The sequence below is a fragment of the Neoarius graeffei genome, chromosome 12 (assembly GCF_027579695.1).
Source record: "Neoarius graeffei isolate fNeoGra1 chromosome 12, fNeoGra1.pri, whole genome shotgun sequence".
In the NCBI taxonomy this organism is placed as follows: domain Eukaryota; kingdom Metazoa; phylum Chordata; class Actinopteri; order Siluriformes; family Ariidae; genus Neoarius; species Neoarius graeffei.
The window spans coordinates 21544864-21571313 of record NC_083580.1 but is presented as its reverse complement, the minus strand read 5'-3'; the positions used below and the strand labels follow the sequence as shown (position 1 = coordinate 21571313).

The 26450-nt window shown below is 43.1% G+C and overlaps 1 protein-coding gene across 1 annotated transcript in view; it reads left to right on the top strand.

Moving 5' to 3' along the window:
- kcnt1a (potassium sodium-activated channel subfamily T member 1a) overlaps positions 1-26450 on the top strand; it is a 193863-nt gene that overhangs the window by 80135 nt on the left and 87278 nt on the right. The window contains exons 12-13 of the mRNA XM_060936623.1: positions 8238-8421; positions 17429-17593. Of these exons, the coding sequence (XP_060792606.1) occupies positions 8238-8421; positions 17429-17593 (349 nt within the window). The remainder of the gene's footprint in view (positions 1-8237; positions 8422-17428; positions 17594-26450) is intronic.

Genomic DNA, 26450 nt, shown 5'->3' with positions numbered 1-26450 from the left:
GCTCTCTCTCTTTCTCCTTCCCTCAAGGCACCAGCGGGGCTCTGCGTGGCAGGGCGCCCTCCTCCCTAAGCCAAGACGAAGCTTGACTGCATGCCACAACTAGACAAGAGTTGGCTGGCTTCAGCAGGTTGTCAAATGGGCACCCCCCTTCACTGGTGTTTCATCGATTTAAGCCCATGACACCTCGGAGGGGCTCGACGGCAGAACCAGCATCCTGGCTCTACCCCCGCTTGAACGCCACCCAACTCTATGCCTTCAGTTCTTCAGTAGGCCGGCTCTACCACCGCACCTCCCTTTGGATCCAAATCCAGCGTGACGCTTCTTCTGCCCGCTTGGTGGTGTTGGCCACCAGCTGCTTCCTAGCTGACCCTTCAATTCCCAACAGTCCAAGGGCTCTCCAGAGCGACCGCCCAGCAAAACCCCTGCAGCCCACCTCCACCGGCAAGTTCCAGGCCTTCCATCCATTATGCTGGATCTCGAGGATGAGGGCTTGATATTTTTTAAGCTTACGCTCATATGCCTCCTCTATCCTCTCTTCCCAGGGAACCGTCAGTTCTATGAGCACCACCTGTTTGGTACCTTTAGACCACAGTACAATGTCTGGTCTCAGGCTAGTGTGGGCTATCTCCTCTGGGAATTTGAGCTGCTTTTTCAGGTCAGCCTGCATCTCCCAGTCGCTTGCTGTGGCAAGGACCCCTTTGCTCCTCCCTCCTGCTACAGAGCTTTCTCCCGCTCTGACAAAATGGATGAAGCGAGGCCCCCTGGAAAGCTGTCTTGCCTTTTTCCTCGCCTGCTCAACACCATCGACCAACTGTGCGAGGATCTGGTCATGTCGCCATCGGAACTTCCCGTCTGCAAGGCTTGAGTGACACAAGGAGAGGACATGCTCTAGGTTAGCTGTCCTTCCACAGAGCTTGCAGCTCGGGCTCTCTACCATTCCCCAGGTGTAGAGGTTCGATGGAGTCGGCAGGACGTCATATGTGGAACGCAACAGGAACTTAATCCGGTGGCCTTCCATGCTCCAGATGTCCCGCCAAGATAAAGCTCTCTCCCTCGCTCCCTCCCATTTAGTCCAGCTGCCTTGTTTGCTCATGGCCACGGCCTTGACATGCCGGCTTTCCTCCTCTGCCTTCCGTAGCTCCCTTTGCACCAAGCCTCGACGTTCCTTTGGATCGGCTTTGTTCCAGCTTGTTCTGGTGAAGCAACCCAGCCCAAGTTTTCCCTGGGCTACTGACCCAATGATGTCAGCATGATGCAGTCGATCTTCCACCTCCTTCAGTGCTGTACTGGCTGACCATTTCCGGCCTGTTCTGACAACAATGCCCGCCTGCCGCACTCTCTCATCTCTACTATCTCGTAGCATCATGGCCTGCCGTATCTTTGCGACCTTATACTCCTCCACCACCGATGTTATTGGCAGCTGTAGCTTGCTGCCTGAGCTGTACAGGCCAATGGAGCAGAAGCTTCTTGGGACACCCAACCATCTCCTCAAGTAAGTGTTCAGCTTCCTCTCCAGCCTCTCCACTGTGGAAACAGGTACCTCATAAACCAGGAGTGGCCAGAGCAGTCTGGGGAGAACCCCATGTTGGTAGCCCCAGGCCTTATAATTACCCGGCAGACCACTCTTCTCCAGAGATGTCATCCAGGTTTCTGCTTGGTTAAGCATCTCTTTCACGCTCTGTCTGTCATTGAGGTCTGACCTAAACCACTTCCCCAAGCACTTCACAGGTTTTTCTTGGACAGATGGAATAATGTCCTCTCCAATCTTGAAGTGAAATCGTTCCTGGACACGCCCCTTTTTCAGAACTAGGCTTCTGGATTTTGCCGGTTTGAACTCCATTCTTGCCCAATTTATGAGCTCAATCAAGTCCTCCAAAATCCATCTTCCTTCTGGCACTGATCTTGCTGTGATGGTGAGGTCGTCCATAAACGCTCTTATAGGCAGCATCTGCATGCCGCTTGCCAGGACAGCACCTCGACGCAACTTCTCTGCTGACTTGACGAGAAGGTTCATCGCTGCAGAAAACAGAATCACTGAAATTGTGCAGCCAGTGACGATGCCCACCTCTAGCCTCTGCCAACTCGTGGTGAATTCTCCGCAGGTGAAACGCATGTTAAATCTGTCGAAGTAGTTCTGCAAGAGCTTCTGGAATCGCTCTGGGATATGATAGGTCTTCAGAGTCAACTCCACTAGCTTATGGGGTATCGTCCCATAGGCATTAGTTAAATCAAGCCACAGGACTGCCAGATTGCCGTTGTTCCTCTTTGCATCCTCAATGATCTTGGAGATTACGCTGGTGTGTTCGAGACAGCCAGATACCCCTGGCATGCCACCTTTTTGAACTGAAGTGTCAATATACCCATTGTCCAACAAAAAGGTGGTCAACCTCTTCGCCAGGATCCCTAGAAAGATCTTAGCTTCCACATTAAGCAGTGAGATGGTACGAAATTGCTTGATCCCTACGGAATTTTCTTCCTTAGGGATGAAGCACCCCTCGGCAAGCAACCATTCGTCAGCAAGGAAGTTCTTCCGCCATGCCACCTTCAGTAGCTTCCAGAGTCGTTTCCTAAGCCTCTCGCAATGCTTGTAGACATTGTACGGGATGCCGTTTGGACCTGGGGCTGATTTTCCTCTGGTCTTCTTGAGAAAGCTGTTGACTTCCTGCCAGCTCGGTCTTTTGTCTCGAAGGGAATAGTTGGTGCGGCAGGTTTAATGAGCCTTTCCATCTCACCTAAGCCAACCTCCCTCCTGGGATCACTGTGGACCTGACGAAGGTGCTCCTCCACCTCTTCCTTTGTTGCTTTCAACTCCCCTGATCTTTTGTCGCCCAAGAGTTTGGACAGGTATTTGAAAGGGTTCTTCGTGAAGTTTACCCTTTCCTTCATCCGCCACTTCCTGTCCCTACGGTGACACTCAGCTCTGCGCAAGATTTTAATGCGCTCTCTCAGGCTGGCTCGAATTTCCGAGAGAGCTGATTTCTCATCTGCTATTGCTTCGCGAAAGGCCTTCTTAAGCCTCCTCAGATCGCCTCTAAGGGCTGCTATCTCCTTCAGCCGTCTGTTTTCCTTGGGCTGGATGTTAACTCTGTCTTTCTGTTCTTTCTTTCCGAAGCGATCAGCACCCATACTCCAGATGATCGAGGCCATGGCCTTGAACTTCTTCCCCACATCTCCTGCGATCGCTGCTTCCAGAACCTGGTCTGTGTCACGATCAAACATCTCCCATTCTTTCTTTGCAGCTCCATTGGGCCAATTCACTCGTTCTTTCCGAACGTCTCCTGCAGTGTTCTTGCCATGCAATGCATATGCCATGCATATATATATGTTATTTACCAGCTGGAAGGTCCGTATCATGACATACCGTGACCGAGGTCTTGAAAGTACTGACCGAGGGCCTCTGGGCTGAGGTCAGTATTCAAGGCCGAGGTCACGGTATTTCACGATACGGACCGACCTTAAGCTGGTAAATAATATATTTATTTTTTTCTTTACCAAATTCTAACAGAAAACGAGAGCACCCGAAAGGGAAAACTGAGCCGAGCCGCCATTTTGAATCCTCATTCATGGCTGTAATGCAAATTGCTTCCTCCTCGGTATACAAGTGCACTTCCATGGCAGGAAAAAAACTACATTTTGCCACCTATGTAGTCCCCTATTTATACAAAATTGAGTCATTCAGGATTCAGCCATGTTTTTGCTCAGCGTTAGCAAGTTACAGGTTTTTAGCTTTCTCCTGAAATGTTTTCTTTTATTTCTTCTTCCTCAGGGTAGTAAAACTCGCTTTCGCTATGAAGACTGTCGTTATCACTGTCCATAATGTAAAATTAATGCTATTCTCCTGAGAAATGCTGGCAAAAATTTATAAGATTTTTGATAATCTTATAAATAAATCTTATTAAAAAAAGATAAATGTTGACAAAAATGCTACTATGTTTGTTGTTGTTGTGAACGAGCGAGTCGCCAGAGGCCTGTAACTGGGGTCGCCAGCCAATCAGAGCGCAGGATTTGATGGAAACCGGACTGTGACAAAAATAAATACCATTATTCTTATGTCAGCTTGAGCGACTTTTGACTATTTTGTCCATTCAAGCCAAATAATTAACTGGAAGCCAGTTATTTTATACAACTCCACATCAGAAGAAGTTGGGACAGTACATCGAAATTGAAATTAAAATTAAAAACAATGATTTGTGAATAATCTTTGAACTGGATTACATTCAGTCAGAATAAGAAATACTTTAATATTTCTAAGGAGAAACTGAGTACATCTGCAGTTGCTCACACTCAAGTAAAGAAAAGAAATCACAAATTAAAAATATGTTAACTATATTAAATATGTAATAATATATAAAAATAAAAATGATATATAGTACTGTGCAAAACTCTTAGGCACATGAAATGAAATGCTTCAACATAAAAGAAACTATAAACAGCAGTAAGTTATAATAAGTGAAACAAAGTCAATATTTGGTGTGAAATGACCCTTAGCTTTAAAAAAATAAAAATAGCAGTCTCAGGTACAATGAGTGCAGTTTTATAAGGAAATGAGCTGTATGTTTTACTGAGCATCTCGCAGAACCAGCCCCAGTTCTTCTGGGCACTTTGACTGTCACGCTTGTTTCTTAATTTTGCAGCAAAACCCAGTGAAAAGTGCTCTCTTATGTAATATGCTGCTCAGATACCAGCATTCATTTTTCTGTAACATTTAGTTTTATGCTCGAAAATGAATGTTTGGAACTCTAAAATGTTTTTGTACTGACCCGATAATGTAAAAGTCATAACATAGAAATCTATAACAAAGCTTGTATGAAAAAATAGGGGGTCTAAGACAGAACACAGTACTGTATATAAAAATATATAAAACTATGTCAAATGTAAACCATATTTATTGCAGATAACTGTCTGTGTGGAAGGAAAAATAGCCATATGGATGGAATAAATAAGGTTATTACATAGTTATTGCTACAATTATTACACATAAGTAGTGAATAATGGCTATGGTACACAAGTTATTACACTAGTATTGCACATTCAGCAAGGTATTTTATATATATATATATATATATATATATATATATATATATATATATAAATTAGTGCTGTCAAAAATGTCGCGTTATTAACGCATTAACTTGACTCAATTTTAACGGCGATAATTTTTTTATCGCTAGATTAACACTCTGACATGATGTAGGTTTTTCATAAGCTTTTGAAACTGCCAGGAACTTGGAACAGTGACTTTGCTTAGAAAAACGATAGCAGCTAGACTGTAATGCCACGCCCCGCACAGCCAGAGTCCTCTGCCCTCCCCCGAAGAGCCACGGTGCTCGGCTTAGGTTTCGTTTTCCCATCGGCGGCTCCAGCCCGACTTTGCAGTGGCTGTGACAAGACGTGTTATGCTCTGCAATAAAAAAAAAAACATTGGTACAACCAGTGTTCGAACTATGCCGATATTTTCGGGGGGTCCCTTTTTTTCCCTTGGGGGGGTGCTTGCGCTTGTCTCAGAGCACGGCTCTCCATCGCGCGCTCACTTCGGATATGCAAATGCTTCCCGTTACACACGATTGCTATGTCAATAAACATCATTTTGCCAATATTTTAGAGACCCCCCAACATTTCCCAAATCATGTTTTCAAGGGATCTCATGTCTGTTTCAGGGGATCTCGGATCCCCCGAGTACCCCCGTAGTTCGAACGGTGAGCAAGCCCATTCACTTTTTTATGCTGATAAGAGAATTACAATGGTTTTTCATGTGACAAAAATGTGCGATTAAATTGCGATTAATCGCGAGTTAACTATGACAGTCGCAACATTAATCGCGATTAAATATTTTAATCACTTGACAGCACTAATATATATATAAAATTGAAATAATGAACCTAAGTACAGTGTGGATTGATGTAGTACAATGGAATTATTACACGTGCAGTATTGAATAGTCAATTGTCTATTGAATATCTGCATATCTGAAGGAGAGGTTAAAATATTTGATGGTCACGGGCAGGAATGACTTCCTGTGGCACTCTGTGGTGCATTTTGGGGGAATGAATCTTTCACTGAAAGTACTCCTTTGATTGGCCAGCACGTTGTGGAGTGGGTGGGAAACATTGTCGATACACTGGCGATACACAGTTTAGCCAGCATCCTTCTCTCAGACACTGTCTCCACAACAACAACATGAACCAAAATTCAAAATAACATAGCAGAACATTATTTGATGTTTTACCTCATGAATTTTCTTGTTTTTTCAAAATAAACATTTATTTCAATTTTGATTGCTGCAATACGTCTCAAAAAAAAAGTTGGGACGGTAAAACGTTTACCACTTTCTAATATTCCCATTCCTTCTGATGTTTAGGGACTGAAGACACCAAGTGATGAAGCGTTTCAGGTGTTATTTTGTCCCATTTATCCCTCAAACAGGTCTTAAGCTGTGCAACAGTACAGGGTCATTGCTATATTTTTCCTTTCAAAATTTGCTACACATTCTCTATTGGGGACAGAGGGGACAGACACCCTCTTCTTCCACAACCATGCCTTTGTAATGTGTGCAAAATGTGGCTTTGCACTGTCTTGTTGAAACATCCCTGGAAAAGATGTCGCCTTGAAAGGCAGCATATGTTGCTCCAAAACCTCAATGTACTTTTCTGCATTAATGCTGCCTTCACAGAAGTGTAAGTTACCTTGGCCAAGAGCACTAACACAACCCCATACCATCACAGACCCTGGCTTTTGGACTTGTTGCTACTAACAGTCTGAATGGTCCTTTTTCGTCTTTGGTCTGGAGCGCACAGTGTCAATTTCTTACAAAAAAGTCCCGGAATACTGATTTGTCTGACCACAATAAAAGATTTCCACTGTGTGATGGTCCATCCCAGATGCCTCCAAGTCCAGGGAAGTCGACAGCGCACAGTCACCATAAGGCTTCCTTTTTGTACAATAAAGTTTTAACTGGCATTTGTGGATGCAACTCCATATTGTAGTGCTTGACAAAGGTTTGCCAAAGTAATCCCGAGCCCATGTGGTTATATCAGCTATAGATGAATGACGGTTCTTGATGCAGTGCCATCTGAGGGATTGGAGCTCATGGGTGTTCAGCTTAGGCTTGTGCCCTTGCCCTTTATGCACTGAAATTCCTCTAAATTCCTTGAATCATTTAATGATATTACACACCATAGAGGGCGAAATATCCAAATCCCTTCCAGTCTTTCTTTGAGGAACATTGTTTTTAAACATTTCAATAATTTTCTCACGCATTTGTTGACAAACTGAGATTCCTTGGCCCATCTTTGCTCCTCAAAGACTAGGCTTTTCCTGGATACTGATTTTGCACCAAATCATGATTACAGTCACCTGTGAACATCATCTGTTTCAACTCACATCATTATTTAATTGTTTTACCTCATTACTAGCCCTAAATTGCCCCGTCCCAACTTTTTTGGAATGTGTTACAGACCTGAAAAGCAGGAATGGATGTATATTAGCAAATGAAATGAAGTTGACCAGACAAAACATGAAATATCTTGGGTTGAAACTGTCTGCAATGACATACAAGTCAAAGTAAATTTAGAAATCACTGCTTTCTTTTTTTATTTGCATTTTCCATACTGTCCCAACCTTTTCTGACTTGGGGTTGTAAATTCCCACAGCATATTAAGCCAGGGGCTTAAGGTACACAATTCATGTCCATGACTTTAGTATCTCATGGCCTAACTATATTAATTTTAGCCATGCCTCATTAAAAAAAATAACTACCATGTCCCCCTTGGTGGCTTTGTGCTATAAATTAATAAGCACTATAAGTCAATTCTCATTTATTTGCTTGACTCTATTTCTTGGAAAAAAAATTATTGAATGTTAATAGAATTATATTCAAAGTTTATGTTCAAACCACTCTGACTACAGAGTACCATTGTGAAAGTAAAGTATTGCAAATAACTGGACTTTACACTTATGAAATATGAAGATATGCATGTCATTAAGAGGATATGCAAACAAGGGAAATGGAAATTTATGGAAATGTCTATCTCCATAAATATTTACACTGTTAATAAGCAAGACTTCACTAAAGATACTTTGGTAGATTTTTCTTTGTTGTTGCATGTATGCATTCACCAAAGTGATTTGTTTGCAAGTTTGTGGTACTGAAATACCTGTAATTTCAGTCCACAGAAATGCTTTTGGTTAAATTCTACTGTTTGACAGTATTTCCGTGTGTGCGTGTGTGTCTCTTTCAGCACATGTGGGATACAGCATTTGGAACGAGCTGGGAGAAACCGTCTCTCCCTCTTTAACGCTCTTTATTTTTGCATCGTCACTTTTTCCACTGTGGGTTTTGGTGATGTGACACCTCAGATTTGGCCTTCACAGCTGCTTGTGGTGGTGATGATCTGTGTGGCACTGGTGGTGCTTCCCCTACAGGTCAGAAGACACACACACACACACACACACACACACACCATCTCCACTACTGTGAGAGATAAATTACATTATCAGTAGCCTAATATATGACATTAATTCCTTCCCTCAGTGCTTCTGTCATTCTCACTATTTCATGTAATCCCTGCTCACTATCTTCCTCTGTCCCTCTCTCAGGTTAATTTAAATGTATATTTATTGACCTTGATATGTTACATGAAGGTATTTAATACTTTATGATTGTAAGTTGACAAGCTTCAAGCTACTCATGATTTAAAATAGCTAAACTACAGCTTCGGGAGTATGGGGTTCAGGGCCCACTACTGCAGGCCATTCGGACCCTGTATGACTGGAGCAGGAGTTTGGTTCACACTGCCGGCAGTAAGTCAGACTCATTCCCAGTGCATGTGGGACTCTGCCAGGGCTGCCCTTTGTCACTGGTTCTGTTCATAACTTTTATGGACAGAATTTCTAGGCGCAGCCAAGGGGCGGAGGGTGTCCGGTTTGGTAGCAGCAGGATCACGTCTGCTTTTTGCGGATGATGTGGTCCTGTTGGCTTCATCAATCTGTGACTTACAGTATGCACTGGAAAGGTTTGCAGCCGAGTGTGAAGCGGCTGGGATTGGGATCAGCACCTCCAAGTCCGTGGCCATGGCGCTCAGCCATGCCTACTCTGGGTCAGGGGGGAGTTGCTACCTAAAGTGGAGGAGTTTAAGTATGTCGGGGTTTTGTTCAGGAGTGAAAGTAAGGGGGAGCGGGAGTTGGACAGACGGATCGGGGCAGCGTCAGCAGTGATGCGGACGCTAAACTGATCTGTTGTGGTAAAGAGAGAGCTGAGCCAAAAGGCAAAGCTCTCAATTTACTGGTCCATCTACATTCCCACTTTCACCTGTGGTCACGAGCTATGGGTAGTGACCAAAAGAATGAGATTGTGGATACAAGCGGTAGAAATGAGTTTTCTCCGCAGGGTGGCTGGGCTCTCCCTTAGAGACAAGGTGAGAAGTTTGGTAATTCAGGAGAGACTCGGAGTAGAACTGCTACTCCTCCACATTGAAAGGAGTCAGTTGAGGTGGTTCAGGCACCTTGTTAGGATGCCCCCTGGATGCCTCTCAAGGGAGGTTTTCTGGGCATGCCCCACCAGGAGGAGACCCTGGGGCAGACCCAGGACACGCTGGAGAGATTACATCTCTCGGCTGGCCTGGGAACGCCTCAGTATTCCCCCGGAAGAGCTGGTGGAGGTGGCCAGGGAGAGGGAAGTCTGGGCTGCTCTGCTTAGGCTGCTACCCCTGCGACCCGGATCTGGATAAGCGATAGAAGATGGATGGATGGATGGATGGATGGATGGATGGATGGATGGATGGATGGAAACTACAGCCAAACTACCCTTTAGCTAGCTACTCTGTGAGCTACTAAAAAAAGTAGCTAATTACACTGAAGCTACTTATGTGAAAAGGGAAGCTGCAGTATAATAGATACTTGGTGAAAAGATACTTTATCAGAAAAGATACATTAATTTGAATATAGCTTGGCTGCTGCAACACTACTAAAACTTACAGTTAAGCTACTAGTTTCTAGTTAAGCTACTTGTTGCTAGCTACTCCCCAACACTATCAAATTTCTCAATAATTAAATATTTAGCTGGGTTTTTTTCTTTAAAAAAGCAAAATATTAATTTCACTCCATCTTCATTCCCCATTTCTCTGTTTACATTGACACACTTTCCCTGTTATGCTTTTTATGCTTATTCCCAAAGCAATTATTCAGACTATTTTTTTGCAGCTGGAAGAAAAAGTAATGCAAATAAGGAAATTAGCCAGGGATCCCAGACGTCCGCTATTTAGCGGAATTCCGCTATTTTTCTAGCCAAAGTGGTGGTGTGTTGTTGTTTTTTTTAATCTCTTGTATATCCGTTAAAAATATGTTTGTTTAAGTAAAATGACCGGCAGAATATGTTCTGATTTGGTTTGCTTGTTTAGCGATGTTTTTGTCAGCTTCGTTTGTTCTCGTTGACATTCGGGAACACTCGGAAGTTAAATTGATGTAAATACTGCGAGACTGTACGCGATAGAACGAGAAAACAATATGGCTGCGCCCATTTGCTAGAAAATGTGTTTTAACTCCGTTCGTGCTTTTGTTTCTAATGCGTTGAACTTAATTCAGTATGCAGGGCTGTGAAATTTCCGCGGATTCTGTCGCAAAAAATATCATCTTCACAAAACGTCTATTTTTGCATTAAAAATCATTGGGGGGGGGTTCGAGTCGGTTTTAATCGCCTTGCACGAGACCGGCGGCTCAATACAGCCGGACTCACGGAGTTTTATGCCAGCTGAGCGTGGAACACGTCTTGACTGCGAATGACAGAGCTAAAAATGAGCTATTGACAGAGCTGACAGAGCTATTGCGTGACCTGGCACCGCGTACGTGAATTTTGTACTTACAGGGTGTAAGATCAGACATAGTTAAGATGCCATCAAAAAGGAAAGCTAAGGAGGTGTTTGAGAGAGATGCAAAGAGGGCTAGAAAAGAACACACAGACAGACTGAAGGAAAAGATGAAAAAGAACAAGTTTGCAAAACTGAAAGAGATGGTGTTAAAGAAAAGAAAATTAAAAGACTTTCATTAGATGCTGTTTGACAGACTATGAACATTTTGTAAATAGCTTTAATAGAGGAATGCAAATACTATAGAACTAATAACTAAGAGCCTTACTGAAAGATGAATTGAAAGAAATAGCTGGGAGTGATGCAAAGAGGAATAGAAGAAGCCAGAAGTAAAAGAAAAGATGTAAATAATATATTAGATAAGAAACATTAATTTTTTTAAACTTTTGCTCTGTAGACAAGAGACATTGTGACAGATTCTTGGAAAAAGCCAGGACATAATACAAGAATTAAGTGTAATTTGGAAGACAACAGGTATCTCTCACTTAAATATTGAGCATGATTTTTCACAAAGTCATTTTTGAAAGGCCTATCAAAGTTTTCTTTTATTAACATTTCTTTAAATTGTTATTTACACATTTTTTTAACTTTTATTTTGATTAAGAGATAAAATACATAGGCACTTATTAGATATTTCAAGGTATTTTACATGGATCTTTCATTTTAAAAGAGAAAACTGTTGATAGGTATTTTATATGGCAAAATGAAGACCAAGACTAGTCAAATATTTACTAGTTGAGATCAATTTTTTACTTGCAGGAAATGCTCAGAATACACCATATAACACCTAAAATGGCTTGGTGTCTGGGGCCCTGTGGGCCCCAGACCCCTGGCTTATGCTGGGGGGCTGTGCCCCCCAGACCCCCCCTTTTCCTCAGATTTCTTATTTACAATTTCACAGCCCTGAATATGTCATGGAAAAAAGATATCGTCCATAAAAGAGATAGCAGAACAGTGTCCGGGTTAGAAGTATATTCTTCAAAGCTACATTTTCATCTAATTTTTATAAATAACAATTTTTTTTGCCACTTATGTCACTGATTACAAAATATGCCATCAAATAGATACACATTATTGTTAAATTCTGTTGCTTTTCTATGTTAAATCTATGTAAAAAATGTGTTCTATAGCATCTTTAAATGTTAAAATCTCAACAGCTTCAGGGGGCTTGCAGCCCCCTTGACCCCTGCTGATAGTTACTTACATTCCTCTATTTTTTTCAATTACTGCTGGGATCCCTGATGGTGGTTTAGTGGTTAGCACTGTTGCCTCACAGCAAGAAGGTTCTGGGTTCAAGCCCAGTGGCCGATGGGGGCCTTTCTGTGTGGAGTTTGCATGGTCTCCCTGTGTCTGCGTGGGTTTCCTCTGGGTGCTCTGGTTTCCCCCACAGTCCAAAGACATGTAGGTTAGGCTAATTGTTGGCTCTAAACTTACCATAGATGTGAGTGTGAATGTTTGTTTGTCTCTGTGTGTCAGCCCTCTGATGATCTGGCCACTTGTCCAGGGTGTACCCCGCCTCTCGCCCATAGTCAGCTGGGATAGGCTCCACTTGCCCGTGACTCCGCACAGGATAAGCGGTTACGGATAGTGGATGGATGGATCTTTCCTCCTCCTGTGAAGAGCAACCAGCCGGCATTAGCACCAGGAGTGGTCCATGGGTCAGCTATAGTATATACCTTTCGTATTGTCCACAGACATCTACAGTTGTGGTCAGAAGTTTACATACAGTGACATGAATGTCATGGCAATATTTGGGCTTTCAGTAATTTCTTTGAACTGTTCTTTTTCTGTGGCAGAATGATTGTACAGCATACAACTTTAATTAAAAAAACAATAGAATTTGGTGCACAAGTTTTAATTTTCTTTGGGTTTTCTGAAATCAACACAGGGTCAAAATTATACATACAGTGTCAAAAAATTACATACGCTCACTTAGATTATTAATTCAGAGGTGCTGAAACTTCCAAAATGTCTTTTTATCTTGCCAAGGCCGAGGTCTCTTAACTTCCTGTTAGTGATCATGATTGACTACAGCTGGTAGCTTCTCTGTGCCTTCATAAAAAGGGTTTGTTTACAGCACCTCATTGGATTGACCAACATACAATACAATGAGAAAGTCCAAGGAGCTCAGTGCAGATCTGAGGAAGAGGATCGTAGCTATACACAACTCCAGAATGTCTCTTGGAGTCATTTCGAAACAACTGCAAATTTCAAGATCAGTTCAAACAATTGTATGCAAGTTGTTGTGAGGTGTAGTCACTTTGCCAAGCCACTTTGCTTCAAGAAAACCCAAACTGTCACCCTCAGCTGAAAGGAAATTGGTTTGGATAGTCAGGAACAACCTGGGAACCACCATGACAGAGCCCTGCCGTGAAATGGAAGCTGATGGATCACTGTCTACAGTTCAGTGAGTTTTACATCACCATGGACTAAGAGGCTGCTATCCAAGAAATAACCCCTGCTCCAAAATTGACACCTTCAAGCTTAACTAAAGTTTGAAGCTGACCACATGGACAAAGAAAAAGCCTTCTGGAGGATAGCTGTAGGGTCACATGAAACAAAGATTGCGTTGTTTGGTCACAATGACCACCATGTACAGAGGGACACTGAACCAGCTGGTGGTAGTGGTAACAGCATCATGCTCTTGGACTGTTTTGCTGCCAGTGGAACTGGTTCATTGCACAAAGTGGATGGAATAATGAAGGAGGACTACCTCAGAATTCTTCAGCATAAACCATCAGAAACTTGAGCATGACTTGGGAGTTACAACAAGACAGTGAACCCAAACACGCATCAGAGCTGGTTGTGGAGGATAAAGCAGCCTACGGTAACACTAAGCTTAAAACAAGTCCTGACTTCAACCCTACTGAAAATATATGGACCATGCTTATAAGTCGATTCCATGCCAAAAAAAAAAAGCAAATTTAATTGAATTCTATCATGAAGAGTCGTGAAATATCCAACCAGAATTCTGCCAGAAGCTTGTTCATGGTAAACAAAAGTGTTTGGTCAAGGTGAATCTTGCGAAGAGATATTTTTATTAGGTTTTCTGTATGTATATTTTTGACCCTGTGTTGATTTCAGGAAACCCAAAGAAAATTAAAACTTGTGCACCAAATTCTAATTTTTTTTATTTAAGAAGTATGCTGTACATTTAAAAAAAAAGAACAGTTCAAAGAAATTACTGAAAGCCCAAATATTGCCATGACATTCATATCCAAGATGACATTCATGTCACTGTATGTAAACTTCTGACCACAACTGTATCTTAAGATGCTGATAAAGGTGCAAATGAGTTTGCCAAGGGTTTGAGCTATACACTGAAATACCAATGACAACAAATGCAGGATAGCAGCACCTGGTAAAATTGAAATTACGTGGAAGCTTTGAAAAAGCATAATTTCCACAAACCAAATAAAGACCTGGGGCAGCCATGGCCTAAAGGTTCGAAAAGCAGCCTTGGGCCCAAAGGGTCACTGATTTGATTCCCTAGACCAGCCGGAGTGAATGAACAGCACATTCCTTTCTCTCTAGTCATGGATTACGTGCCCTTGAGCAAGGCACCTAACTGCTCCCCAGGTGCTGTAGCATAGCTTCCCACTGCTCTGGGTATGTGTGCTCACTGCTTCAGATGGGGAGAAATTTCTCTGTGCTTGAGTGTACAATATAAAGTCTTCTTCTTCTTCTTTTTCTAAGTGACTCCCAGGGTATCAGCACTGAGAATATCAACGTGTACTAGACACGTGGACCTACTTGTAAATGGCTCAGGGAAGAACACACACATAACTATCCTACTTGAGATACAACAGAATGTATATCCCAATCAAGATTCTCGTTCCTAGGGCTGGACAACATTGAGCTCAAGGAATATGCTAAAAACAAATAACCTCATCTGCCTGGTTCTTAGACCAGCCAGAAAGGACTCCCTTGGGCACGTTAAACATATAAGTCGTGCAATGGTGGATGTGCTCAGAGTGTAACATCATGAGTGACAGGAACCAGGAGCCCATAATATGTGCAATGAATGACATATCCAGCACTTACCAAGGGACAAATTACATTTGATAGTGAGTGAGAGAATACACACGGTGTTATCATTACAGAGGCTTATGTCAGCTATGATGTCAGTCAGAGGTCCATGCACTGCTTTGCCCACTTTGCAAGGGTTCAGACATTTCACAAGGACCCTGTCACCTGGAAGGAAAGGATGAGTAGGTTGCTCTGAAAGAAGAGGGAGAGAATAAGAGGCATTACCATGAACACTATTCAGTTTCTCAGTCAGTGCCTGGGTGAAATCAAAAACAATTGTCCAACCACTTTATTCACATCAGCAGTATTAATCATTTATCATCTTACTCCTCTTCAGATGGCCTGAGAAATACCATGAAAATGTCACACAAGAAAAGGCAGGACAGATTTAGGAAGAGCTAAACAAGTACGTTTATCACATAGGAGACCACTGTCATCAACTAAACATTCCTCTGAAACCCAGTGCTTCAGATCATTGGGCGTAGGTGATGCTTGGAGAACTTTAAGATCAATTATATGGGAGTGAGATTATCAAAGAACATAGAAAAAATAGTATCAGTGGAGGTAAAAGGACAGGGCGAACCGTCCATAGCTGTCCACTTTGCCACCTCATCAACAAGAGCAATATCCTTAGCCTGCCCATTTCCTCCAAAGTCATGGCTGATTGTGATGGTAAAATACAAACATGAATGTGCTTTAGCAATTCAGAAAAGCTGTCAACCAAACAAAATATAGAACTTTCAAAAACATTCAGCTATGTGATTATTATATTGAGTCATAGGCAGTGAGTTTGATCAGATGCATTATTAATTTAAAAAAAGGTTACATACCTGCCATGTCACAAGCCACAGCAGTCTCATGCATGACTGATGCAAGAGTTGCTGTGCTGTTTTCTTGCTAAAAACTGAGCTAAGCAAGCTACAATGTAAACTATAGGCTGGTGCCACAGGTGAAGATTATAGCAATGTTACCTTGACTGGCTGTCAGAGTTTCTGCAGTTTTGCTGAGTTTTGCGTATGGATTTTATGAATACAGTAGTGGGTCACTTGAAAAAATAGCTTTATACTATATTCAGTGAGTCATAATTCTATAAGAGTGGAAGTGATGCGTTGAGGGGAGGAGGGACAGTACATTTCCTTGTTTCTTACAATAGGGGTGGACACCCCAACTTTCTGATATACTGCCCCGATTTGTTTGGAATATGGAGTATGAATTCATCAGATGGCCAATTCTTACACATTGCCCCTTTAATGACATGATAATGATCATGGAAAGTATATAATGTGTAGGGATGAGTGAGTACAGCATTATCTGTATCTGTTAACCATATGAATTATCTGTATCCGTATCCGTACTCGGAGTGGGCGGGATTTAACCCGGAAGTGGGTCCGGTTGTCTTGAAACGGGCGGGGCTTTAACCAGTATGTTATTTTAAGCATGCAATTGATATGGGTTGATCAGAAATTGTTATATTTATTGCTGATTAGAAAACTATTTACAGGACAGCATCAGCATTGAGCTTCAGATCAATGGTTTTGATCACGATAGCAAACGAACGATTTACAGAACAAGTTTTGCAACAATGAATAAAACACATGCGGTTGCAATTATGAAATGAAATGTAGTGAACAAGAGTTTTCATACTCAACATAACTTTCTTTTTTTAACTTTTAATTTTTTTTATGATCAGTGTGATTTTTTTTTTGTTCTTTTTTATTTTTTTTTATTTCCACACCAGGTGTGCGTGTGTGTAGCTTAATTTGTGATATTATTTATACCACTACAACCTAGAAAGTGTCAGACACAGTGCGTGAAGTAAAATAAAACTGGTTAGAGCCAACTGACCGTTTAAAAAAAAAAAACTCCGACGACCGGCAGAGAGAGAGAGAGAGTGTGTGTGTGTAGCTTAATTTGTAATACTTATACCACTACTACCTTTATTTTTACATGAATTACAGCAAGAACGTGTCAGACACTCAATGCGTGAAGTAAAAAAGCCTGTTTTTAACCGACGGTTAAAAAAAGAAAAAAATCTCCGACAGGCAGAGACGCAACGCGAGTCGCTTTCTACCAAGCACCACGTCTGAACGAACCCACGTTTACCAGAACTCTACTGGTTATAAGTAAGTACAAACTGAAATAAAAACAAGCTTGAAGCTGAAGAAACCCGAAACGTTAATGGAAAAGAGCCGCGAACCTGAGTGACTGAGGTAGAGACAGAGAGCTGTTCTCTGTATGAGTGAGCAGAGCGGTGTGTGTAGGGGAGGGGTGCTGTGACGCTATGTGAGGATTTTCATTCAGTCCGAGCACAGATATTGACTCGTATTACTCGTATAATACTCGTACTTGGCAAAAGTACTTTATCCGTACCGGATACTCGTTTCAGCTGAGTATTCGTCTCAACTCTAATAATGTGCAATCATTGTAGTATACTACTTGCATTTACATTCTGAGGTGTGTCTAATTTTGAATATTGATTACATTTCACTGGAATTTGCCCATTACAATCTCTTTCTAGCTCTCTTTCTTGCCATTTGCAGTTTGAAGAATTGATTTATCTGTGGATGGAGAGACAGAAGTCTGGAGGAAACTACAGCAGACATCGTGCACAGACAGAGAAGCATGTTGTGCTCTGCGTCAGTTCTCTTAAAATCGACCTGCTAATGGACTTCCTCAATGAATTCTATGCTCACCCACACACACAAGTAAGAAAGGTTCTTTCAGGGTTATGGAATGCAATTATACTGCATCAGTAACTGTTATTCAAGAACACATGAAAATGACACCACTACACTTGCGCTCTCTCTCTCTCTCTCTGTGTATATATATACTGTGTGTGTATATATATATATATATATATATATATATATATATATATATATATATATATATATATATATACACTGTGTGTATATATATATAAATAATGTGTGTGGGGGTATGTATGTAGGCCTTTTAGGTTTCAGATCAAAAGATGAATATCAAATGATAGAATTTCAATGTTCATTTCCTTATTTTATATCTAGAAGTACGAAACAGCCTTTGGTGGAAGACCACACAATATTTAGGTGAACAAAAGTACTGGAAAAGATAGTCTTAATATAAATTAAAGTACAACCCCAAATCAGAAAAAGCTGGGATAGTAAATTGAAAAGAATACTGAAAACAATGATTTGTAAATAATCTTTGACCTGTATTGCATTCAAAACAATACAACAGCACATTGTGATGTTTTACCTCATGAATTTTATTGTTTTTTTTCCCAAAATAAACATTTATTTCAATATTGATTCTTCAAGACATTTAAAAAAAAGTTGGGACAGTAAAGCATTTACCACTTTATAATGTTGCTATTCCTTCTCACAACACTTAAAAGATATTTAGGGACTGAAGACACCAAGTGATGAAGCATTTCATGTGTTATTTTGTCTCATTCGTCCTGCAAACAGGTCTTAACTTGTGCAATGGTATGGGGTCATCGTTGTCGTATTGTTCATTTCAAAATTCACCACACATTCTCTATTGGGGACAGTTCAGGACTGCAGGCAGCTCAGTGCCACAACTGTGCCTTTGTAATGTGTGCAGAATGTGGTTTTGCATTGTCTTGTTGAAATATACATGGGCATCCCTGGAAAAGATGTTGTCTTGAAGACAGCATATATTGCTCCAAAATCTCAATGTACTTTTCTGCATTAATCCTGCCATCACAGAAGTGTAAGTTAACATTACCAAGGGTACTGCCACAAACCCATACCATGACAGACCCTGGTTTTTGGACTTGTTGCTGGTAACAACGGGCGGCACGGTGGTATAGTGGTTCACACCGTTGCCTCACAGTAAGAAGGTTGTGGGTTCAAGCCCAGCGGCCAACAGGGGTCTTTCTGTGTGGAGTTTGCATGTTCTCTCTGTGTCTGCGTGGGTTTCCTCCGGGTGCTCCGGTTTCTCCCACAGTTCAAAGACATGCGGTTAGGTTAATATGGGGCGGCCTTGGGCTGAAATGCCCTTGAGCAAGGCACCTAACCCCCAACTGCTCCCTGGGTGCTGTAGCGTAGCTACCCACTGCTCTGGGTATGTGTGTGTGCTCATTGCTTGTGTGTGTGCATGCGTGTGTTCACTGCTTCAGATGGGTTAAATGCAGAAGATGAATTTCACTGTGCTTGAGTGTGCAAGTGACAAATAAAGGCTTCTTCTTCTCAACAGTCTGGATGGTCCATTTCGTCTTTGGTCCAGAGCACACAGTGTCCGTTTCTTACAAAAAAAAAAAAAGACCTGGAATATTGATTTGTCTGACCATAATACACACTTGCATTGTGTGATGGTCCATCTCAGATGCCTCTGAGCCCAGAGAAGTCGACAGCGCTTCTGGACACAGTTAACATAAGGCTTCCTTTTTGCACAGTAAAGTTTTAACTCTGGATATAACTCTGTATTGTAGTGCTTGACAAATGTTTGCCAAAGTAATCCTGAGCCCATGTGGTTATATCAACTACGTAAACATGAATGATAGTTCTTGATGCAGTGGTGTCTGAGAGATCAGAGATCGGCGCATAGGCTTGCGCCCTTGCCCTTTACACACTGAAATTCCTCCAGATTCCTTGAATCATTTCATGATGATATGCCCTGTAGAGGGTGAAATATCCAAATCCCTTCCTATCTTTCTTTGAACAACATTGTTTTTAAACAGGCGGCACGGTGGTGTAGTGGTTAGCGCTGTCGCGTCACAGCAAGAAGGTCCGGGTTCGAGCCCCGTGGCCGGCGAGGGCCTTTCTGTGTGGAGTTTGTATGTTCTCCCCGTGTCCGCGTGGGTTTCCTCCGGGTGCTCCGGTTTCCCCCACAATCCAAAGACATGCAGGTTAGGTTAACTGGTGACTCTAAATTGACCGTAGGTGTGAATGGGAGTGTGAATGGTTGTCTGTGTCTCTGTGTCAGCCCTGTGATGACCTGGCGACTTGTCCAGGGTGTACCCTGCCTTTCGCCCGTAGTCAGCTGGGATAGGCTCCAGCTTGCCTGCGACCCTGTAGAACAGGATAAAGCGGCTAGAGATAATGAGATGAGATGTTTTTAAACATTTCAATAATTTTCTTATGCATTTGTTGACAAAGTGGAGATCCTCAACCCATCTTTGCTCCTCAAAGGCTAAGCCTTTCCTGGATACTAAATTTTGTGCCAAATCATGATTACAATCACCTGTTAAAATCACCTGTTTCAAATCACATCCTTATTTAATTACTTTACCTCATTACTAGCCCTAAATTGCCCCGTCCCAACCTTTTTGGAATGTGTTCCAGGCCTGAAGTGTAGGAATGGATGTATGTTGTTAAATTAAATGAAGTTGACCAGACAAAACATGAAATATCTTGAGTTCTTACTGTCTGCAAAGAAATACAAGTCAAAGTATATTTAGAACTCACTGCTTTCTTTTTTATTTGCATTTTCCATACCATCCCAACTTTTTTTGATTTGGCGTTGTAAATAATTAATGAGCTTGTATATCTTGTATCATTGTCACGTCTACACATGCTCAAGCTTAGCTCGGCACGAGTAGCTATTCTCGTCCATGCGCACGGAGCATGTTGCGTGCGCCATAAGAACCCGTTAGTCTTGGAATCACCTGTTGCTCTTTTGAGTGCAATCAGCATGCTCATATAAGGACTCTGGCAACACTAAGACTCGGTGAAGTATTCTCATATTTTCATGTTTACACACGTTTGTTTTCCATGTTACCGAAGCCTTGTTTTATGTTACTCTGATTTTTGACTCTGCTTTCTGTTTTATTTACTTTTGTGACTTTGTCTTTGCCTCACATTTTTGTATGTGGACACCTGTCAATAAACACCATCCTGTGATTAAATCCGTTTGCATCCCTTTATCTGACAGAATACTTTGCCTTCACCATGGATGTAGTGGCAAGGAACATGCACGTCGCACAGTCCCGCACTAGTGTCATGGTGCCTAAGCCGGGATCAGTGTGGTTTCTCCAGTGGCTAAGGCTGGACATACAGGCTCCATATGACAGGGTGGAGGAGCCACCCAATGGATTTTTGGTGCAGTGCAGCTTCTTTTATGAGGACTTGGTGGAGCCCAAATCTCTGGGGAGCTTGTGGATAGGCTGCATGATTTTTTGACCCACTGGACCAGCACGCCAGTGGGCTGAAGGCCTACTCACAGTATATCACCCATGACAATCATGAGCAGATCTTTTCTTTCTCACATTTTGGCCTTTCCATCACTTTGATAGAGGTTAATCTTGTTTCCAGAACGTTTGTGACTCATGTCTGTATTTCTTTGCAAATTCCAATCTGGCCTTCCCATTCTTACTGTTGATGAGTGGTTTGCATTTTGTGGTATGGTGAAAAATAAACATAGGCTAAAAATGTTACACATTTTGCAGAAATGCATTTTGATGCTCCTGTATTGTCACACTGTTACATAAAGCAGTGCTTTAAAATTCTTTTGTATTCCTGCTCACTCAAGGGTGCAGCCATATTGCCATTTTGTGGGTGGTGTCTGATGTAGTATCGTTGATAGGTTTCCTGTATCTTGATTGATTCACTGCTTCTGGCACCGTGTAATTGTATGTACAAAACATTGTTGAAAAATAGGAGAGTGCAAAGCATCCCTATGATGGGAGATCATGAGTTCTACTCATGGCCAGGTCATAGCAAAGACCAACATAAAAATAGTACCTACTGCCATCTGGTGAGGCATGCCGCAATACAGACGTGAGTAGGGAGTCAAACTCTCGCAGTTACCAGAGGACCAGGCCCCCACTGTAGCTTTAGCTATGTAATAGGCAAAAGGCCGAGGGCTACTGAAACGGCGGTTGCTGCTGGCCAATGTGCCTTGTGGCATAGGATGGACTTTTGCAAAGCCTATGTTTGCAAAAATAATAAGTATTTTTTCTGTGTTCCATTGCTGACAACCAAGCAATGTAACCAACTCGCTAAATAGTGGCTACACAACTTGTGAACAGTTCACACTTTTGAAACACTCTCCTTTGGTAGAAATTCTGTTGTTTGTGAGGATCATTTTGAGCCTGATTGCTTTGAAAGGAATCTACAGGCTGAGTTCTTGGGCTACACAGGTCACGTTAGACTCAAACCCAACACTGTGCCAACAATATTGCAACACCATCCATGAAAAAGAGATTCAGACCATGCAAGCCGATTAGCCAGTATAGTATAGACATTCAAAGATATATATAATATTTTGTTGGCATCCATCTGTCTTGGAAGAGAATGGAGTGTGCACCAAGGATTAGTCTGCAGTTGGGTTGCAGCGTCTGCTGTGGCTGTACAGCCCGATTCTGGAATGGCAGGCTCTGTTGCAGTTGCTGCAGATATAGTCCGCGCCTGGCTCTGTGGGTGCTGGTGCTGCCCTCTGCCATCTGTGCTCTCTCCTCTCTTCCCATTGCTCCTCTCTCCTCTGCTCACGCATCTGAAAGCCTGCCTCAATGGCAAGCCTCTGGCTGCTGCAGCTTCCCAACCTGCTGGATTGATGTTGCCTGCCTTCAAGTCATGTTTACAAACATCTTTGTAGTGAAGAACAGGCCTTCCTGCAGGTCTGGAGCCAGTGGCAAGTTTGCCATACAGCATGTCCTTGGGGATTTGGCCATCCTGCATGTGACTGACATGGCCAAGCCAGCATAAGTGCCTCTGGGTAAGCAAGGCAAACATGCTTGGTATCCCCGCCTCTGCCAGGACACTCTTATTTGGGATGTGGTCTTGCCAGGTGATGCCCAAAATCCTTCTAAGGCAGTGCAGATGGAAGGTATTGAGTCTGCATTCTTGATAGGAGTATGAGGTCCATGCTTTACTGCCATAGAGCAGAGTGCTGAGCACACAGGCTTGGTACACCTTCATCTTGGAGTTGATGGTCATCATAGAGTTTTCCCAAACCCTCGTTGCAAGGCAAGCCATTGCTGTTGCTGCTTTGCTGATACATGTCTTCAGTTCGGCATCCAGGGAGAGGTTGCTGGTGATGGTAGAGCCAAGGTAAGTGAAGTTCTTCACCACCTTGAGGGTGTAGTCACCAGTGGAGATGCTTGGAATGCTACTGATGCCTTGGCCAAGATGTTGAGCTTCTTGATGCTGATGGTGAGGCTGAACTCTCTACATGCGCGTGCGAAGCAGATGATGAGATGCTGTAGAGCTTCCTCAGTGTGTGCAGTCAGGGCAGCATCGTCTGCAAACAGCATCTCCCTGATCAAGACAGTCTGCACCTTGGTCTTTGCACGGAGGTGAGTAAGGTTGAAGAGGTTCCCATTGCTTCTGTTGTGGAGGTATACACCATCTTTTGACTGGCTGAAGGCGAAGGACAGCAGCAGGGAGAAGAATATGCCGAAGAGTGTCGGGGCAAGTACACACCCCTGTTTCACTCTGCTCCTGATTGGAAATGGGTCCAAGGATGAGCCATCATACTGGATAATACCTTGCATGTCTTCATGAAAAGACATGATCATCATCAGGAGATTGGGGGGGGGGGGCATCCAGTCCTTTACAGCAGAGTGAATAGGCCTTTCCTGCTGACAAGGTCAAAGGCCTTCTTCAGGTCAGTGAAAGTGATATACAAGGGTCGTCTCTGCTCATGGCACTTCTCTTGCAGCTGTCTCAGTGAAAAGATCATGTCAACTGTTGATCTTCCTGCTCTGAATCCACATTGTGCCTCAGAGTATACACGTTCTGCAAGTGCCTGCAACCTGTTCAATACTACCTGGGTGAAGGCCTTTCCAACAATGATGAGGAAGGATATTCCACGGTAGTTGTTGCAGTCACTGTGGTCACCTTTGTTCTTGTACAGTGTCATGATGTTGACGTTACACATATCCTGGGGCACTGTACCTTCCTCCCAGCACTGTAGCAGGAGCTCATACAAATGGTGCAGAAGAACGGACTTCTTGCCAGCCTTGATGACCTCAGGGGGAATGCCATCCTTTCCTGGAGCTTTGCCACAGGCTAGGGAGTTGATGGCCTTGCTGAGTTCCTTTACAGAGTGTGGAACATCGAGCTACTCCATGACAGGAAGGGTATCGGTACACTCAACTGCTGTGTTGGTGACAACGTTCTCCCTGGAGTACAGTTCCTGATAATGCTCTGCCCATCTCAACATCTGCTTGTTTCAGTTGGTTATGACATCACCAGAAGTGGACTTCAGGGGTGTGATCTTGGTGGCACTGGACCAAAGGCTTTCTTCATGCCATCGTACATGGCACAGATGTTGTCAAGATTAGCAGAGAATTGGATGCTCTGGCAGAAGTTCAGCCAGTACTTGTTGGCACACTGTCTAGCGATCCGTTGGGCATCATTTCTGGCCTTCCTGAGTGCAGTAAGTGTCTTCTCTGAGGGCTCTCTCTTGTAGTTGAGCAGTGCCGCACACTTGGCTGCAATTACTGGCTCAAGTTCAGCAATTCCTGCTTTGAACCTATCTGGGTTCTCTCCCTCTTGCTGAAGGTGTCCAATGCGGAGTTGTAAATGGCATCATGGATGTGGTTCCATCTCTCTTCGGCATTGCCTGTGGGGAAGTCCTTCAAGGCTTCTTCAGTGGAGTCAGTGAAGTGTTCACACAGGTCTGGGATTGTTGTTCTGGCTGTGTTGATACGTGGGCATCCTTTCTGCTTGGAATGGTGGATTTGTTTGGGCTGAAGATGCACCTTGCCGACAACCAGGGAGTGGTCAGTGTCACAGTCAGCACTGTGATAGCTGCAGGTAACAAGGATGCAGTTCAGTGAGGGTCTGCAAGTGATAATGAGATCCAGCTAGTGCCAGTGACAGGATCTGGGGTGCCGCCAGGATACTCTGTGGTTCAGCTTGGTGGAGAAGAATGTATTGTTTTTTTCAGAGGTCGTGGTAGGAGCATAGCATAGTTGAGCTTGTTGACACCAAAGTGGCTGATGCTGTGGGGCCAGGAGCCATGGTCCGCTCCCACTCAGATGTTGAAGTCCCCAAGCAGGTACGGGTGTTCTGTGGGAGGAATCCTTCTAATGGTGGAATCAAGCTCCTCATAAAACTCATCCTTGACCTCAACTGATGAGCAGAGTGTAGGAGCGTAGATGCTCAAGATGTTCACTGTGTCAGAGTAGGTTGGGAGACGGAGTGAGAGGATTCGGGCTATGTCTTTGGATGGTGGTTCCACTGATGATAGGAGAGAGTTTCTCACAGCAAATACAACGCCATGCAATCATGGTTCCTCTGGTTCCTTTCCCTGGCAAAAGAACGTGTAGTTCTGTTCTCTGAGGCTGCCATTTGAATGGAGTCTGGTCTCCTGCAGCACAGCAATGTCAATGTTGAGCCTTTTGAGCTCTCAGTTGATAATAGCTGTTTTCCTGGAGTCATCAACCTGACGTAAGTCATCAGAGAGGCCGGGACACATTGTCCTGACATTTCAGCTTGCTATTTGCAAGAGTGATTGGTTTTCTCTTTCTTCCTTCTTTGCCTGGTGCGAGATTTACAGTCTATGCCAATCAGTCTGGGCTTATAACTCATAACTGCTGTCTCCCATGTTGTTTCTGATGCTGAGAATGGCAGCAGTGGAGTGACCTCTCCAGGGTGCATGCCTGGGCAAAGTGCATGGAGATCCTGTCGTGCCCAGTCAACAGAATCCCCCTCTCGGCCTCACCGATGTGGTCCAAAGGATAGCGGAGCAATACGTTTGGCATCAGCTTGGCTGCAGGAGCTGCCGGAAGGAGGTTGGTGTTGACGATCCAACCGCTTTAGGGGCCCCATTCCGGATTTTTCCTTGAGGTTTGCTTCTGAAGCCTTTTCAATAACTGGACATGGCCGCAAGGCAGTGGAGGTTTGAGATCAGAGTTTACCTTCTCCTAGATGGACTGCCTTCCCAAGCTGATGAGCTCCACCTACCCGAAACAACTGTTTTTTTTAAGGTGCCAGAGACCCGCCCTTGCTCCTTCTCCTGTCAGTAGAAACAATTCCGCCAAACATACACGGTGTGTGCAACAGCGAAATATCTCGAAACTCAAACAGCAATAGAAATGGAACATTTTGCCTAGAATTCACCTTTGCAGTCAGCACCTTTAAATCACTTTAGATGGAAATATGCTACATTTCAACAAGTGAAGTTACTGTAAAAGCATTAATTACTGTCAGATGATTCTGATCTTAGCTGAAAGTCAGTTCAGTTTATTTGCAGCCTTGTTACCATTTGTAGAAAAGTGATGTTTACAGTACATTTCGTATTTGCACATGTGAAATTCGTAAAATTTTTACTCAAAATTCAGCAGATTGATAAGCCATCTGCTGAATTCCAGCTAAAGACCTACCCAGGCATTTCTGTTTGTGCCTCGTTACCACATATTCAAAAGGAGCCATCTGTGGATTGCCATTTGCTTTCCTTCCATAGTAGTGTGTATGAGTAAAATGGATGTACCAAGAGGCAGAGGAAGAAGACATCAGTGGAGAAGAGCTGGAACAGTTGTTTCTGATGAAATCAGAGCCACAATAATTGACCATATGGTAAATCATGGTCTGTCCTTGAGGTATGTAGGTCTGAGGGTTCAACCAAACTTACCTAGATTCATAGAGGCATCAGTAGTGAGGATTTTCAGGC